Source organism: Cottoperca gobio, chromosome 10 (genome assembly GCF_900634415.1).
Source record: "Cottoperca gobio chromosome 10, fCotGob3.1, whole genome shotgun sequence".
Classification (NCBI taxonomy): Eukaryota; Metazoa; Chordata; class Actinopteri; order Perciformes; family Bovichtidae; genus Cottoperca; species Cottoperca gobio.
This window is the reverse complement of record NC_041364.1, coordinates 9,213,543-9,229,231: the sequence shown is the minus strand read 5'-3', so window position 1 is coordinate 9,229,231 and position 15,689 is coordinate 9,213,543. Positions and strand designations below refer to the sequence as shown.

The 15,689-nt window shown below is 40.6% G+C and overlaps 1 protein-coding gene across 4 annotated transcripts in view; it reads left to right on the top strand.

The window, feature by feature from the left end:
- The first annotated feature begins 5,975 nt into the window (after positions 1-5,975).
- fgf13a (fibroblast growth factor 13a) overlaps positions 5,976-15,689 on the top strand; it is an 86,280-nt gene continuing 76,566 nt past the window's right edge. For 2 of the 4 annotated variants that reach the window (XM_029441205.1, XM_029441200.1), the window contains exons 1-2: positions 5,976-6,187; positions 8,110-8,272. In XM_029441205.1, coding sequence (XP_029297065.1) covers positions 8,224-8,272 — 49 coding nt within the window. In that variant the 5' untranslated portion in view covers positions 5,976-6,187; positions 8,110-8,223. Of the gene's footprint in view, positions 6,188-7,336; positions 7,804-8,109; positions 8,273-15,689 lie in introns of those variants that run through there. The other 2 variants (XM_029441201.1, XM_029441202.1) reach the window with 2 other exon arrangements.

The window sequence follows — 15,689 nt, the reverse complement described above, 5'->3', positions numbered from 1 at the left end:
TCTTAGATCTGATTAAAAATCTCTCTTGTACGTCCCACGATCACGACTAAAACTAAAAAGGTGACAGATCTTTTGCAGTTCCTGTTAGATCTCTGTTTTTAAATCTAGGCTATAGACACGTTTTTGGAACAGCAATTCTTCAAAACGTTATCATTTCTATAATTCTGTATTTGCACAATGCTGTCGATTGTTGTCGTTGGTTTGTTCTCTTTGTGGGTTTTGTTTTCCTACATTTCTTTCTAATATTACATAATACTTTTCTTTCTTGTACATCACTTTGGTCATCTTAAGCTGTGTTTAAATGTGCTCTATATATAAACCTTACTAACTATAAGTGTTGGTGAGTTTGTACACAGTGACGTTTGAATGATGCAAAGTTAATGATTAGGAAAGATCTCGGGGCAACAGGGGAGGAGTTCTGCTAAATTAGATCAGCCAATCCTTCCAGATTTAATGGTGCTCAGGGCGTCTTCAGGCCCGAACATGTAAATGTCTATATTCTATAATGCGTGAACTTATTGATACACCAATGCAAAGAGAAACATCTATAAAGGTTATTTGTACATATGCTTGGTGACATGTAAGCACTCCATCAATCTAGGTTAGTTTAACACCTTTTTTCCCCTCTAAACCACTTTTGGATATTCAGCCCACTGGCAGTTTGAGGAAGACGAGCGGCTGTCAAGAACATTACAGGAACTGAAGACTGAATAAGCAGTAAGACTTTGTATTCATCGCAGATTGTGTGCGCTCCTGAATTGCGTACAGCATATCATCAGATGCAGGCAAACGAAATGTTTGTTTTATGTGAAATCCTCATGAGACACCCTGCAATGTCACCCGCTGGAAAGCACATTATTAGAGAGAGAGAGATGGTGCAATTATATTCACTCAGTTTGAAAAGAAATCCTCAGGGGAAAAAAAGAAAATAAAAAGAAATAAAACAGAAGCTCACACAGATTGTTGTTGATGTTTAAAGGAATAATTCAATATTTTTGGAACTTTGCTTCCAGGGCGAGAAGATCTCATGTCAATTAAATATGAAGCTTTGCCAGAAGGTGGTTAGCTTAGCTTAGCTTAGCTTAGCTTAGCTTAGCATAAACCAGAGAAAACAGCCAGCCTTTCTCTCTCTCTCCAAAAGTAAAAAAGTACCAAGCTCACAAACGAACACGTTACATTTTATTTGTTTAATCTTTACAAAACCAGAAGTGAAAGATTTTTACGGAGGTTTATATTCTCTGCGATGACAGGATTAGTGAAGCTTCTTCCCTCTGTTTCTAGTCTTTGTGCTAAACTAAGCTAACCATCTCCTAGCTGTGGCTTCATATTGTATTTTATATTGAATTATTACATAAGAGTGGAATCAATCTTCTTATCTAACACTTGGCAAGAAATGGAATAGGGCACTTCGAGAAATGTGGGAATATTCCTTTAAAGCAACACTGATACTCCCGATTGTGTGAAGTGATTATTCTGTCTGTCGTATGTTACGGACATTTTAAGAAGGCGATTGATCTTTCTTCTTGGCGATCTCTTAAAGTATGGCTGACATGATCATTAACATGGTCTGCTTCAGTGATATTGAACCCTTGGACAGGGAGCTAGACTGTGTTACTGGGCATTTCTCACTGCACTTCAGTCTTGCGAGCTTACAGTAATATCCAAAAGGGAGCTCCTATGATGTGAGCTGTGAAAAGAAGCACCACAGGCCTCAAAGCACTACCCCCCATCACCCCCTCCTTTAGATAGACTCATTGACATTATTGAGTCTCGCTCCGTTAATTAGTACAGTCATTTCTCTCATTTGAAATCATGATATTTTACACTCATTCCCCCGCTTGCCCACAGGCATCCACGCCAAGCCAAACACTCTGACATCTTAACAATTGGCTTGATATTTTGCAGAAGATGGAGAGGTAGCGTTTGGATTTACAGGCTCACAACACCAGTCACAGTCCATTAGTTTTAAACTGTTGGACGCCTTTCAGATGAAATCCTGCCAGGAAAACGTAAAAATGGAGGAATATATATATATATATATATATATATATATATATATATATATATATATATATATATATATAGTACATGCTGCAAAGGCTATATTCATGATGCACTTTTAGTTGTACTGGAAATGAAAGTAGATGTAAACATCACAACATTATTTATCATTTAAAATGTCATATCTTGATAGTGACTTGACTGTATTTTCACTCTGGTATGATTCCATGTAGAACGTATTAAACCAGGTAAGTGTAGGCAGTAATGCTTGGTCTAATTAGTTCATAGATTAAGCTACATTTGCAAAAGCATCATTTATGGGTGCACGTTTATCCATCCAAAACGATTTTCTTTAAAGCAACTGTATGTGCGACAAATGAAGATGAATTAAGGGAAAAGAATGCAGTGCCTAGGAGTATACTGTATGTAATTTGCCACACTAACTGACGCTAATAGTGACCCAGAAACACAGTACTATTATGAGTTCCTAAAAAAGAAAAATGAGAGCTCAAGTCCACTCCTGGTTCTGTGAGCCGTGATGCAGCCGAGCTGACAGACGCTGCCGGCTCGGGGATGTTCAGCCACCGTTAATGAAAAGTGGAGCTGCCATCCCTCCTGGTCAGAAAGTGCCCGTGAAGCTCACTGTTTTCTTGCTAAATGTCAAACATGAGTCTGCAAAAAGCTACATTGGATGAAGCCAATGAGGTGGAAATGGGTCAAATGAATTTTTCATAATAATAAACCAATTCCAACTTTACATAATAACACATGCTTCAGGTGCTAATAACTCGCCTGCCAGTGGAATGATGAAGACTTCCCTACCAGAGGCAAAAGGCACAGTGCCAGCTTCACCCAAATACATGTAGATCATCTGTCCCAAAGTGGAAATACACCCTGACTCTGTGGCATGAAAGATATAAAAAAATGTCGTCTGGAGAGCTGCCAAGTCCATTATGTGCTGTGTTATAGCGAGACGTGACAGAAATATGACATCCTGTCTCACCTTTCGACCCTGACCTCTTTAGTTCTGAAATAACTTGCTGACCCCATTCTGACCTCTGGAACAGGTCAGTGAGCCTCTGTGAAGCTCCGATATAAATGAGCAGGTGCAGCAGTCCTGCAAGTAGTGTTTGATGAAATCCATCACTTTTATGTGTGAGCCTATGACACACAGACACACACATAGACGAGTGGACACAGATACACAAACACTTCCATGGCCTTCATTTTCATGTTCAAGTCCTTTGCTTTTATAATGCTGCATTAGGTGCCATCAGTCAGTATATTCATTCATCATGACACCATGTGGATATTTGATTTGCTTTGCTTGATGCCCATCACACATGGCACTGACCTCTCCTGCAGAATGCTGCATAATCTTAACCTACTAACCTTATGACGACTTCCTATATATAGCAAAGTATGAACGAGTAAATGACATCTTTAGAGCTTCCATGTTCTCTGTTAACTGGATAAATCCACAATTTACTTCATCTACAATTAGTGAACATGCAGCTGTCTGTTAAGAGTGAATGTTAAAACGTGGAGACGTAGAGATTCATGTAACTTTTGGCACATTTTGAGTGAGAGACAGAAGTGATAAATCTCCTCCATATTACACAAAATACAGACACAGACAGTCGTCGACCTCAGCTTGTATCCACCCTGTAACAGAACCAGCCTGATTACCTTATCAGCCTCACTCAGAGCTTGATATAGCTAACATCAACAAACAGTGGCAGACGAGTAACCCTGCTGCACAATATTTGAGCAATAGTTACTCTCCGACAACCTCACCATCCTTCCCTAACAATGATTTATAGAACTGATCCAGATTTTATAGACGTTCATGTTCATGACATCTATATAATCTGATCTGAAGAGCTCTTACTAACATCTACTGGACAATGTACACTGGCTACTGTAGGCCTGTGCATTTTATGAATGCTGAGATCTTAAAGTTTCTTTTTTTGTTGCCAAGAAAGATATTCCTCACACACATTAACAATCAATGGTCAAAAACACAATTTAAAGATTTTCAAAACATCAACCGTGAATTGGAAGGAAATTTGCGAATGTAATACATGTGCATGCATGCTACAATAATAACTGAAGAGTATCTTTTAGAACACATTTCCATGTAAGTCAATGTAAATCTTCATGTTTAAAAAGTCGAAATAGCAATTTGTTGATTTGACATGATCATCGGGTAGGTTCCATAACAACATTAGGCCTCTTATGAGAACGTTTTAATACACGTTTCATAAGGTGATCGTGCATTCTAGCAGAAATCCTGCAATCAGCAGACAAACACAAGTGATTCAGGGCTTTTCTGTGACATTGGTGTCCACGGCCTGTGATGTGACATCAGAGGTGACAGAGTGTGAGTCAGGAGTTTGTTTGTGCTGCACCAACTGGGCTGCAGGGGGGGAAACAGCTCTGTACAGTGAAGCCCTGCTGGAAAGGTCAGAGGGGGCCACAGGCTATGGACACAGTGGGAACATAACCCACTGACATTCACACTGTCTCTAACCCACTCATTCCCAACATACAAGCACAAGAGCTCTACGTCCTTTCCACACGCCTGTGAAATGGTTTCCAGTGTATGTGTAATGTCAAATATCTCCTGACCACACAACCTTCCCTTCCATTACCGCTTGTTCATGAACTCCTTGACTTTGTTCCGTCAATATTTTTGCCAGCTCAACACTGAAGGACCTGTGGTACATGTTTTCACCGCTATTAATTATGTTATGCATCCTGCAAAACCTCGTATTCAGCATTGTATCCCATGGAAAGTTGTAGTAGAATACCGCAGCTTAGTGTGGTCAAGTTTGGAATATAAATTGTGTGGTTAAATTTAGGCTAAGCAGTTTAAGATTAATTTACTATAATATAAAAATGTCCTGGTTGAGACTACTCAATAACAAGTTATACATATAATGATGAAAAAATAAATGTTCATATGAATTAATACAAACTTTCCCTGAGATGAAACTCATTGCTCATTTAATATATGTGTATATATGTGTATGATCTGCAAGTGTGTGTTTGTGTATGTGTGATAATGTGAGTTTGGGTATGCTAAGTGGGGGACTGCATCTTTTATGAAGGCATGCACTTATTGTCCCCTCCCCCCCCCCCCCCCCCCCCCAGAGTTACTTCCTTGACCCCTCAGCTCCTGGATCCTTTCAGTCAGAGCTCATAATTTAAGAAAAAGGAATAAATCAATACATTTTCTTCAACAACAAAAAAATTAACCGAGCACTCTAAACAGTAAGAACATAAATCAGTATTTAAGCGTTTTCCTTGGCTTTAAATGATGAATTAATAACAATAAAAAGGCCCATGGACAAGAACTCAGCTGTCTTATGGCAATAACCACCGGGACCAATCAGGAATATATCTAAACCTAAATACAAACACAAACAGCAAATGAAGACGGTCATCTGTTAATAATAAATATACAAAAATATATACACAAATATTTAACAAGGGATAAATAAAGTACATCTGCACATACTGTTAAATACCATTTTGTGAACTTTTATTGGCTAATAACCAGTCTATATTTGCGTGAATGTTGTTTAATTTAAATTCCAGATACATAGTAGAGATTAAATTGGATGGTTTTATATTCATTATAGTCTACTGCTTACAGTATGACAGAAACAATTCAACAATGTAAAAAGATTAAAATACCAGGAATCCTGGTGGCTTTACAATTAAGCTGAATATGAGTTGAATTCGTCTTAATGACTTTAGAGAAAGAAGTAATAAAACAGAACTTCTTTAAACCGTAATTTGACCATTCGAGGCCGAGCCACTCATTGAAACAAATCTGCCTTAGACGTCTCGGGAAGATTTGAGCGTGCGAAGAAAGTTTGAAAGGAGTCTTGTTTCTTCTAAAAATAGCAACTGTATAGATCTTGTAACCCTCAACCTGCAGGTCCCTTTTCTCTGCTGCCACTGAGTGCTAACAGACCTGCAGGGCCAAGAGATGAGACACAAAGCCTACAAACATCAGACTGGGATTGCACTACGGCTTCTGGATGACAGTTGACACGAATTAAAACTCAGAATTAGAATTATTCTAGAGACAATTGATTTTCTGCTTTCTCACCACTTGGACCTGGATGGCTCGATGCGATTGAAATTGAAGGATGAGGTGTAGCTTTTAGGTAAGGTAAGAAAAAACTATTTCTTATTTCCAATAAAACAGTTTACAGTGAGGTCTATAGATAATCCATGGCAAACAGAACATTGTTTCTGGAAAAAAAAAAACATATTTGTGTTGACTTTTCAAAGCTCACAAATGAATTTAAATGCACTTCCATTGTACAGGGAGGACGACACTAATCTTTGGAGTCAGACAGGCAAATAAAACCCAAAACATTTTGTATGGTGGGATACAAGAAAGACTAAAAAAGAAAGTCTGACAGTTGTAATTTGGGTGAACCGACCCGAGTGGCCCGATGACCAAACACTGATAACTGATTGTTGCTTCTTTCCATTGCACACCTGCGTAATATTATGGAATATATAGTCCTTAATTGTGTCAAAATAAATGATGGGAGAACCTGTCTTGTATTGTCTTGTTTTGCTATTTTGATTGGGCCAGAATGTGTGTCAACTTTTTGAAACAGGTACATTCCTCTGCTACCTGGTCAGTGGTATCAGATAATCTGTTGATATACTTTGAAAACAAGCTATTTATTAGGCCACTTTCACATAGTTATTTCTATTTATTTGATTGTGTTTACAAGATGAGGACCCTTTTTTGGTTGATATTCCCAAATCTGCTCTCCCACATCATCAGTAGAAAACTTTTCAGCACCTGCTAAGTGTGCAGATTCATACCCAAACTGAACTAAGTTTTCATTTTCACAATTTTAATGTTAATTTTTATCAAGTTGAAGTGATTGCAGTGATCTTGTTTTGCTTAACACTAGTAGCAGTGTCTATCTATATATGCAACAAATGACTTATACACTTACTGTATGCACATGTTATTATTGTATATATTTAGCTTTTGATGCAATTTCGATAAGTTTCCCCGTTTAAACCGTCTAATAAATCTATATTGCTTAACACGAACATCTATTATCTTCTGGTTTTCTATTTTATACTTTTATCCCTTGCAAAAGACATCTCGCTGCATTTTATAAAGTCAAAGAAATCACCTCAGATCATATAAGAGGTAAATGCGCAAGCTGTATGTGAATGGGATGACGCATAGCTCTGCAAAGGCAACTGATTGAGAGCAACAGCAAGATGGTGTGCAACATGCAGCACAACCTCCTGCTTTAATTCTTCACCACATCGGCAACACAGCTCACACACTTGACTGCATTTACGAATGGGGGGTCGTTTTCATCTCAGCGGTGCCACAGAAGTAAAAAAAAAACAAATGTCCACGGTGTGAATTGGCGCTATAACGGGGGGAGCGCTCTCACGTTGTGTATCCTGTTGATTCTGCCTGACGAGCGTTTAGAGGAGCACAGCTCGTCAGTAGGAAAAGCCTCAGACAAGAAAACCTGGTCGCTCAAGCTACACTGGATGATATTTCTCCACCCGGGGTGTGTTTGTCAATGTTTTGACCTCTATTTTTTTTCCTTTTCAACGTTGATTAAATACCTCTTGGGAAAAAAACCTGCGCTTAATTTCTCAGCTTTTCGCGCCTCTCCTTTGTCCCAGTAGAGCAGGTCGTGATTTTTTGTATGCAACATAACGGGATTCGTGGTGGGAGCATTTCCTTTCATCAATGTGCATTGATGTAGCAGAAAACGTGGAGGAGATAAGGTAGGTTAACGCGTGGTTTTCAAACACTGCTGTGCAAAGATACACACACACACACACACACACACACATGAGGCTGATTCTTGGTGTTTATTGAAACCTTTGTCGTTCGTGTGTTCAGAGATCATCAATAGTTGGACGTTTCAATTGACATCCAATTACCATGCATATCCAATAACACCTTGCTTCTCGGGTACCTCCCACGGTCTATTGTTTCGTTATATGATCCTGCTTTAACAACCAAACGCTGCTATAATTGTTTTATGACAGGAACATTTCTGATACATGTGTCTCTCTCTCTCTCCACAGAAACCTTATCTCAGCACCTGGAACCTGTGGTAAGGATTTCATTGAGGACAGTCAGCAATTAAAAGGATTTCGATTCTTGTCTAAATCGGGAATTACACATCCAAACTGGGATCTATGAGCGGAAAAGTGGCGAAGCCTAAAGAAGACAAGGATGCCTCCAAGGGTAAGAGGCGAGCCTTGCCTTTGCACTGACTGCTTTTCCCCTAAATCACAGGTTTTAACGCGACCATGCACTCATTCGTCCCCAACACGGTGCTCCAATCACCCTTTGAGGTTAGACTGGAAACAATAGCAGCCACTGGATGGTGAGCCTGCCATTCCCAGCACGGTGCGTGTGGATGTTGCTGTTTGAGATCTCAGCAGTCGCTACAGTAGGCCACACGCTGCACGATGTGTTGCTTTGAGATCACATGCTTTACTTGCATTGACTTGGTGATCGTCAAAAACAGAGACAATAAGGGCAAAGCTTAAGAACCAATGTGGGGCAGACCGGTAGGCTACAGGGTCGCAGATTGAGAATTAAAATAATGTTTACATTAAAAGTAAACATTATAACGTTGAAACGATGCCAGTGACATCACATTGTGTCACTGGCATCCTGTTGAAATGTCCCTTTGTGTTTCTCGCTCGCACCTTTGTCCGCATTCTGATTCGCACATTCTCGTCACATCTGTACAATCATGACGCGCGGAGCCTTTTCGCTCTCGTAGCTTGAGTTTATGACCTATGACGTGTGTAATATAATTTCCATCACCTCTCAGAAAAAAAATGAAGTAAAATGCCTAGCCATTGCCATGGACACGGAGCGGAGACAGGGTTGCCAGAGAAACCTGGCGGGGACTAGTCACTGTTACCGCTCCATCTCCACCGGGCGTGTGCACGACACTTTACGCACCGGCACACACACATCACTGCACCTTTGTCTTGGTGCTCATTTCTCTCTTGAACAATTACAAAAATCAGACAATGAATCACATGGCCGTTAACAATGACGTAGTTTTATTGCGTCAGTAAATTCATATGCAACGCTCAGACTGTAGTCCTTTGTCTTTTTTTTAGCTTTTATTGTAATCAGCATTCATGACTTTTTATAGAGCTATCTCTCTGGTCAATGAATAAACACAGTGTTCCTGAGTGAAATATAATAACTTACACTACACTGTGGCAGCTTGCCAGTTGCAGCCTTCCTGTTTATTTACAGTATAGCAATTTAATTGGATCCCCTTGTTGTCAAGGTCCCGGCTCAGTTTAAGGTGCTCACAACAAATCAATAAACCTAATTGGCTTATTTTGGCAGCACTGCTACCAGTGATGATGTGGGCCTGTTGATGTTACTATAAATGGTACATACAGTCATGGTAACCTACTCTAAATATAGCCTGTGTGCACACACTTTCCTTTAGTTGCACATTTATTTAACTTACCGTCCATGTGCGGTTTTATCCTCCAGAATTGCATTTACTGCATTTCCTCACACTCAGTAGGAATATAAAAAAACAACCAACGGCCATGACAAAAATACAAGACAGCTATGCATATAATACATTACATAATAAGTCTGATTGATGTCTTCCTTTTTATGTTCCTGATGTATTACTGTGCATCCACAAGAACCCCTCCACCAAACTTCTCAATCTTAGAGATGACAACATTTATTCAGGCTCATCTATCCTGATCATTTAGAAACATTATTTTTAGCAAATAGCTAAATCTGGTACAGAGCTTTCTCCTTCTATTGAATTCAAGGTTTTCTTGTACGTGGTGCAGGACAAATGTATAAAACACTTACTTATAAAGCTATAAAGGCATGTCGTGCTGACAATACAGCGGGCCAAATATGCTCAAAGGAATTGATTTCAAGATTAACCTCCACAGCAACTTTGCCTCTCATCTCCCGCTGGAAATCAATGGCATGTGTGAATGTCTGACTCATTTAAGCCCTAAGGGCAGCACCATCTCCAAAACTCTTAGATGAGATAAAAAAACAACATCTTTCACCCTAACCAAGAATGTTCAACAAAGCGTGGTTTAGTTTTATAGATGCACAGCAGAGAGCCAAACACTGGGGTGGCTCTGATGCCTTCCAAAAAAAACTAAAAAACCCTAAACTGCAGTTTATTATCTGCATCGGTGAGAGGGTCACATGCTGACAGCTGTCCTCCATCAGAGGCGTGAATGGCACAAGAGCAGGGAATTGCACGGGAGGAGGAGGGGGTGGGTCAGTTCTGACCCTGCCAACGTTGGCAACCACCTGTCCCACAAATTATTTTAAGGAAACAGTCCATTAAAGCCGGAACCACCTGCCATCTCCACAGTTTTAGTTTTCTGCAAGCTGTTGGCCGACAGAAGCTTCTGACTGCTATTCAGAGCTGGAGAGAGACTCGACATTTCCTCTCATCTACCCTCATTAACTTGGGGTATCGATCCAGAGTGTCTCGGCTATCTCTGCCAATTTACCAGGCTGCTAAAATGACACATTATTGTATGTAATCATAATTATATTAACTTTGTGTCTACTGTTTATGAGCCTGACCTTCAGTTACCACATATCAAGCTCTCTGAACATGTACACCCGACTAAAGCTGATTCAACATAATCCAACAGCAGATTTAGAAAGGTTCTTTGACACAAGGTGTTGTTCGTTAGAAAAAGAAAGACAAGCAGAATAGAAATTGGATGGATGGAAAGAAAACTAGGAGTTACCTCTCTGTTAAAATAATATTATGTTGAATTAAGATATCTTTGGTCGCCATTAAAACGGCACAGTACAGGATCGAATCACTTTGTCACTTCAGATCAGTGTTGTGACAGTAATCTGTTCTGTTTCTCCTCTGCAGCTCAGTCAGAGAGGCCATAGTTCGTCGTGTTGCAGCACATGTGAAATAGAAAGTATGCAGAGACAGAGAGAGAGACATGGTGGGGCAGAGGGAGGTGGTGTGTAGCGGAGCTCAAGTATCAACACCAGTGAATCACGTTGTGTTAGTTGCCCCCTGTCCACGTGAAGCTAAACTGTGCAGACAAAGTGATGTGTCAACGCGTGACGCACACATTCTCTCAGCTTTACAACTTTCAAGAGCCTGAAAACTCTGCTAGACGAACCCCTTGTGCAGAGCTGCATAGATGCATTTGTGCATCGCTTTATGCAGACATCTTGACTCTAACTGTTTGGCCTCATGACATTAATACAATCTAACCTAAGAGCCATGATCACGTTGAACAGTTTCAGTTTAAGAAAGCCCATTTGTATAGTTTTATGATCACTTTTCCCGTATGCAATTCTTGCAGATAGTTCATAAATGCCACATTCAGGTGAGCAAAGAACTTCTGCCACTCTGCTCACACTTCATCACAGTGCAGTGCATTGATAGACTACTCCACTCTAGGGTGCGAGTGTCAGCCAGTGGATTCATGTCCGCCTCAAATTGCAAGTCCGAGCCGAGCTAAAAGGCATAAGTCTTGCATATTTGCAGGGCAGATTAATTCAGCGCAGGACCAGCCGCAGAACTTAATCAATAGATGTCCAGAGAGGAGTTGAGAGCTGCTTCATTAATCACAATGCAGACAGCTCAGTCCTCCACAGCCCTGACACCTGCTCCAACCTCAACGGCGAAACCACTACAGTGTTGTTTTAATATTTTGACCTTATTGCTGGATCTCAGAGAACAGCACGTGATCAAGGGAGGAGTTGGCCATTGTTTTTTATTAGGAAACAATTTCATATGTAGCCTAAATCTGCACCATTCGCTTTAGTCGACATCTCACACCGAATGTTTAAAAGACATCTTCAGTGGTGGACATGCTCAAGTAGTTGCCTGGAATTTCAGTTAAGCAGAATTAAAGTTGCAGGTGTGAAAATATATCATTATCATTTAAAAAAAAATACATTGAAACTTTTTGCATGAATAAAAAGTTACCAAGTTTCTGTTGTCAGCTGTGACCAGCAGTCAATGCACACACCCTGCAGTGCATACACCGACAGGTTACAGCAGTCTTTTGTACGGTCACATTGGTGTGTGTGAGCTCAGCTGATAGTTTAGGAGATTTTCAAGTGGGGGGGGGGGGGGGGTCCTCAAATTCTAATCCCAGGGTTTGGAAAATGATTGCAAATAAATCTTGAACGCAGCAAGCTCAAAGGATTTCCTGCTTTTTGACAGGGTCAGCTTAAAATTATTATTTTTTTTCTCTAAGATACTATTACAAAATTCAGTTCAGCCTTTTTTCATTTATATCCTTCTTAGTGACTGTACAATCCAAACAGTGAACATTTTGGACTGCTACTTGTCACATAAAACCATTTTAACAGAGTATATCATGATTCCCTGATGCAAAAGCGATGGAAGCACAAACTAAGCAGTGGTATGTTCTCTTTAGATTTGACTCACTAACAGTCTTACTATATGTATATATATATATATATATATATATATATATATATATATATATATATATATATATATATATATATATATATGTACTTAATTAAAATACTTTTAATATTTTACTCAATTCAACAAAAACATCACAAGTCACAAGTAAACACTAGGGATTGTGAGGACATGTTATTCTGGAAGTCGTCGTGGTGTCAGGGTGGTGGAGCTGTCTCCTGTCAGATGCTTTCCTGGTAGTGACGCAGATCCGGCCACACTGCCCGGAGGAAGCTGGCTCGCTTCGCATCAGAGATCTGCCACTCTCCATCGCTGACTTGCACGCTGATCGCTGTTTGGGAATGTTGAGAGCCCCGGTCTTAAATCCCTCTGTCACTTCAGGTTTCTGAGTGGCACGGGGGGGGGGGGGCGGGGCCTGTGACTGGTTCTTCTGGTTCTGTTGGATTTTGTACAATTTGTTTCTTTGGAAAAAAAAAAGTTTTGTTCTTTTAAGTGTGCCAACCACATCAGAGGAGTTGGTTGAAGTTTGAAGTGGTCAGTTATTGATCAATAAGCGGTGAAATACATATCGTCTGACATGTTCACACAAAACACATTTTTTTATCCTATTAATGTCTCTTGACTTTGACATGGAATCACACTCTGGCTTTACGTCATCACTGCCAGGAGTGTTCTGCCCTTACAATCTCTAAATACCTGACTCTTCTGGTGCATTAGTCTGGTAATCCACAGAGCTGCATGTATCAGTGCCTACTGGGACATCACATGCCTGCCTCTGTTTTAATTTGCCATGCCACGGAACCAGTGCAAACACGTCACCGTTACCCTGCGTAGCGTTTTCTCTTCCTCAGTCATCTTTCTTTTTTTTATTCTCGTCATTTCCCGATGTGCTAATACTCCTCTCGGTAGACATTAAGTTGCTCATATCATCTGGCTTCCTCTCTAAATATTGTCACTCAGAGGAACTGAAGGCTTTTAATCCTCGTTAACAAAATGGCCATGAATGTTAAAACATCTGGCTCTCCGCCGAATCTCACTGCTCTTTCGCAAATACGGGAATACAGTACATACAGACACAGCTGCAGATGTGGTTATGTGTATTAGTGAGACTATAGCTGTGAGGGACATTAATGCCATGACAAAACTCTTGATGTAAAAAACTGATGCACAAAACATATTTTAGAAATTGTTGTGTTTTCTTTCAACAATACATTTCAGAGATTTAGTGTCAGTTGCTCAGTGTTGAAGTGGATTTCATTGCAGCTAAACACTGACTTGGCACTGTAATAAAAATGATTTCCTCTCTTATCGGTCTGCTTCAGACTTACACTACCTGTGGCCCATGTCTGATGATGAGAATGTCATTTCTACACTTGAATTCTTTCATCTAAAATGATGGTGCAGGTCAGCGCTCAGGTGTGGAATGAACACACTACCTGTGGTTTGGTTTTGACTGCCATTTTACTTTCAGAAATGCACTCTGCTACAGTAGTTAATCCCATCTAAAAGATAATCCCTTGTAATTGTGGTTATGTGTGTCAAACTGCCCCGATAAAAATAAATGTCTCTCCACAGAGCTGGAACACTGAAATATTTCAGCGTGGGAATGACTTGGTTTTTCCCAGCACATTCAAAACTATGTCACAAAAGGCTTTACACTGACATCAGCTTTATGGGACATACTAACAGATTCCCATATATGTTAATACCTAGAAGCCTAACTGGGGTTAGCAGTCTTCATCTGGTGCAGGGATGAGGAAGCGGTGGACACGACCGCTTTCCCAGTTGATTATCTGCTTAATTGAACAAAGATGACATCAGCAGAAAATGTCTCTAAGTACCGTATATCTTTATCTGGTCTGCTTTCCACCGCTGCTCTGAAGAGATCACACTTTAATGATGTCGTCCCGTTTCCTCTCTTACACTCGCATAGAGGAGATGTCAAATGGCAAGCTGAATCAATTCGTCCCCAAACCTTTGCCAGGCGTGTGACAATCCAGCTCTGAGTGCTAATGGGCTCAACGCATATCAAATGCTTTTAGCCCCTCCGAGATGAAGGAAAGATCTCATCTGTTCAACGGAGCATGTGGCAGCACTGACTCATTTGTCTGTGAGAATGCACACCTGCCTGAGTTCACATTTAGATTGTGTACAGTATGTGCTGCATGCATTTCTACTGAAGCTGCACGCCACAGATGTCAAGTACATGTCATGTTTGCTACAGGCGAGACTAATTAAGTGCAGAACACAGAGCCATGGTGAGACAGAAGCTCCGTAGTGTCGAGGTAAAGATGGAAGAGAGGGGCGTTTTCTGGCCGGAGCGTCACCGGTGCAATATTTGTGAGCAAAGTCAAGTCGTGTACAAAGGTTGTATGGCCTGCTGGATTCTGTGTTTTAAATCAAGCTCAGGATTAATGGCTGCTCTGGACATGAACTAATTAAAGTTGGTGAAAATGATAAAAGGGGATTAAGGCGAGGTAAGAAAGGGAGGCGATAAGACCAGTGGTAATAAACAGGAGCTACAGGCTGGAACGGAGCAGGCCTGAGAGAGAGCATCTGCCTGGCCAGAAGGCCTCCGTGGTGCTGATGCTAAGGGCAAATGATTTCCTCTGGCTTGAGCAGAATGCAGATTAGTAATTGGCAGTTTCTTCACTTTGAGCCAGGCTGTAGTCTCTGTAGCAATGATTCACCAGGAAGACGTCGGAACGGCAAATCACCGTCTGTCCTCGGAAAACATGCAGAGAACAGTTAACAGGATTACCTGCTTCTTGCTCTTCCCCAATCCTGCAGCTCGTTTCACAAGCAAGTTACAAACAGGGCCTCACGTGCATCAGCGTTCCACCTCGACAGGTCTCACCGTGGAGAAAGCAAAGAAGACAGTCAGTCAAAGAAGTCTTAGACTCAAATGACACTACTTTGTATTAGAAATGAGGTTTTGTGGGAATGGAGATGTTAGCCAGCGATGTAGTATTTTAACCAGGACCACGATGCTTTTCCAACCTTTGCCAAGTGGGTTTAGTTGCAAAATCTCAACTATACCAACATGCCACATTTACAGGAGTTTCTAACTGAAAAGCATTTGCAAAATGTTGTTGCTAATGCCAAACAGTTGCATATGAAAGTAATTTGCATAGGAGTTAAGCTTTAGCATTGCTGTGTAACCTGCTGAGTTGGGAGGCTGAGAAGAAGTAGTTA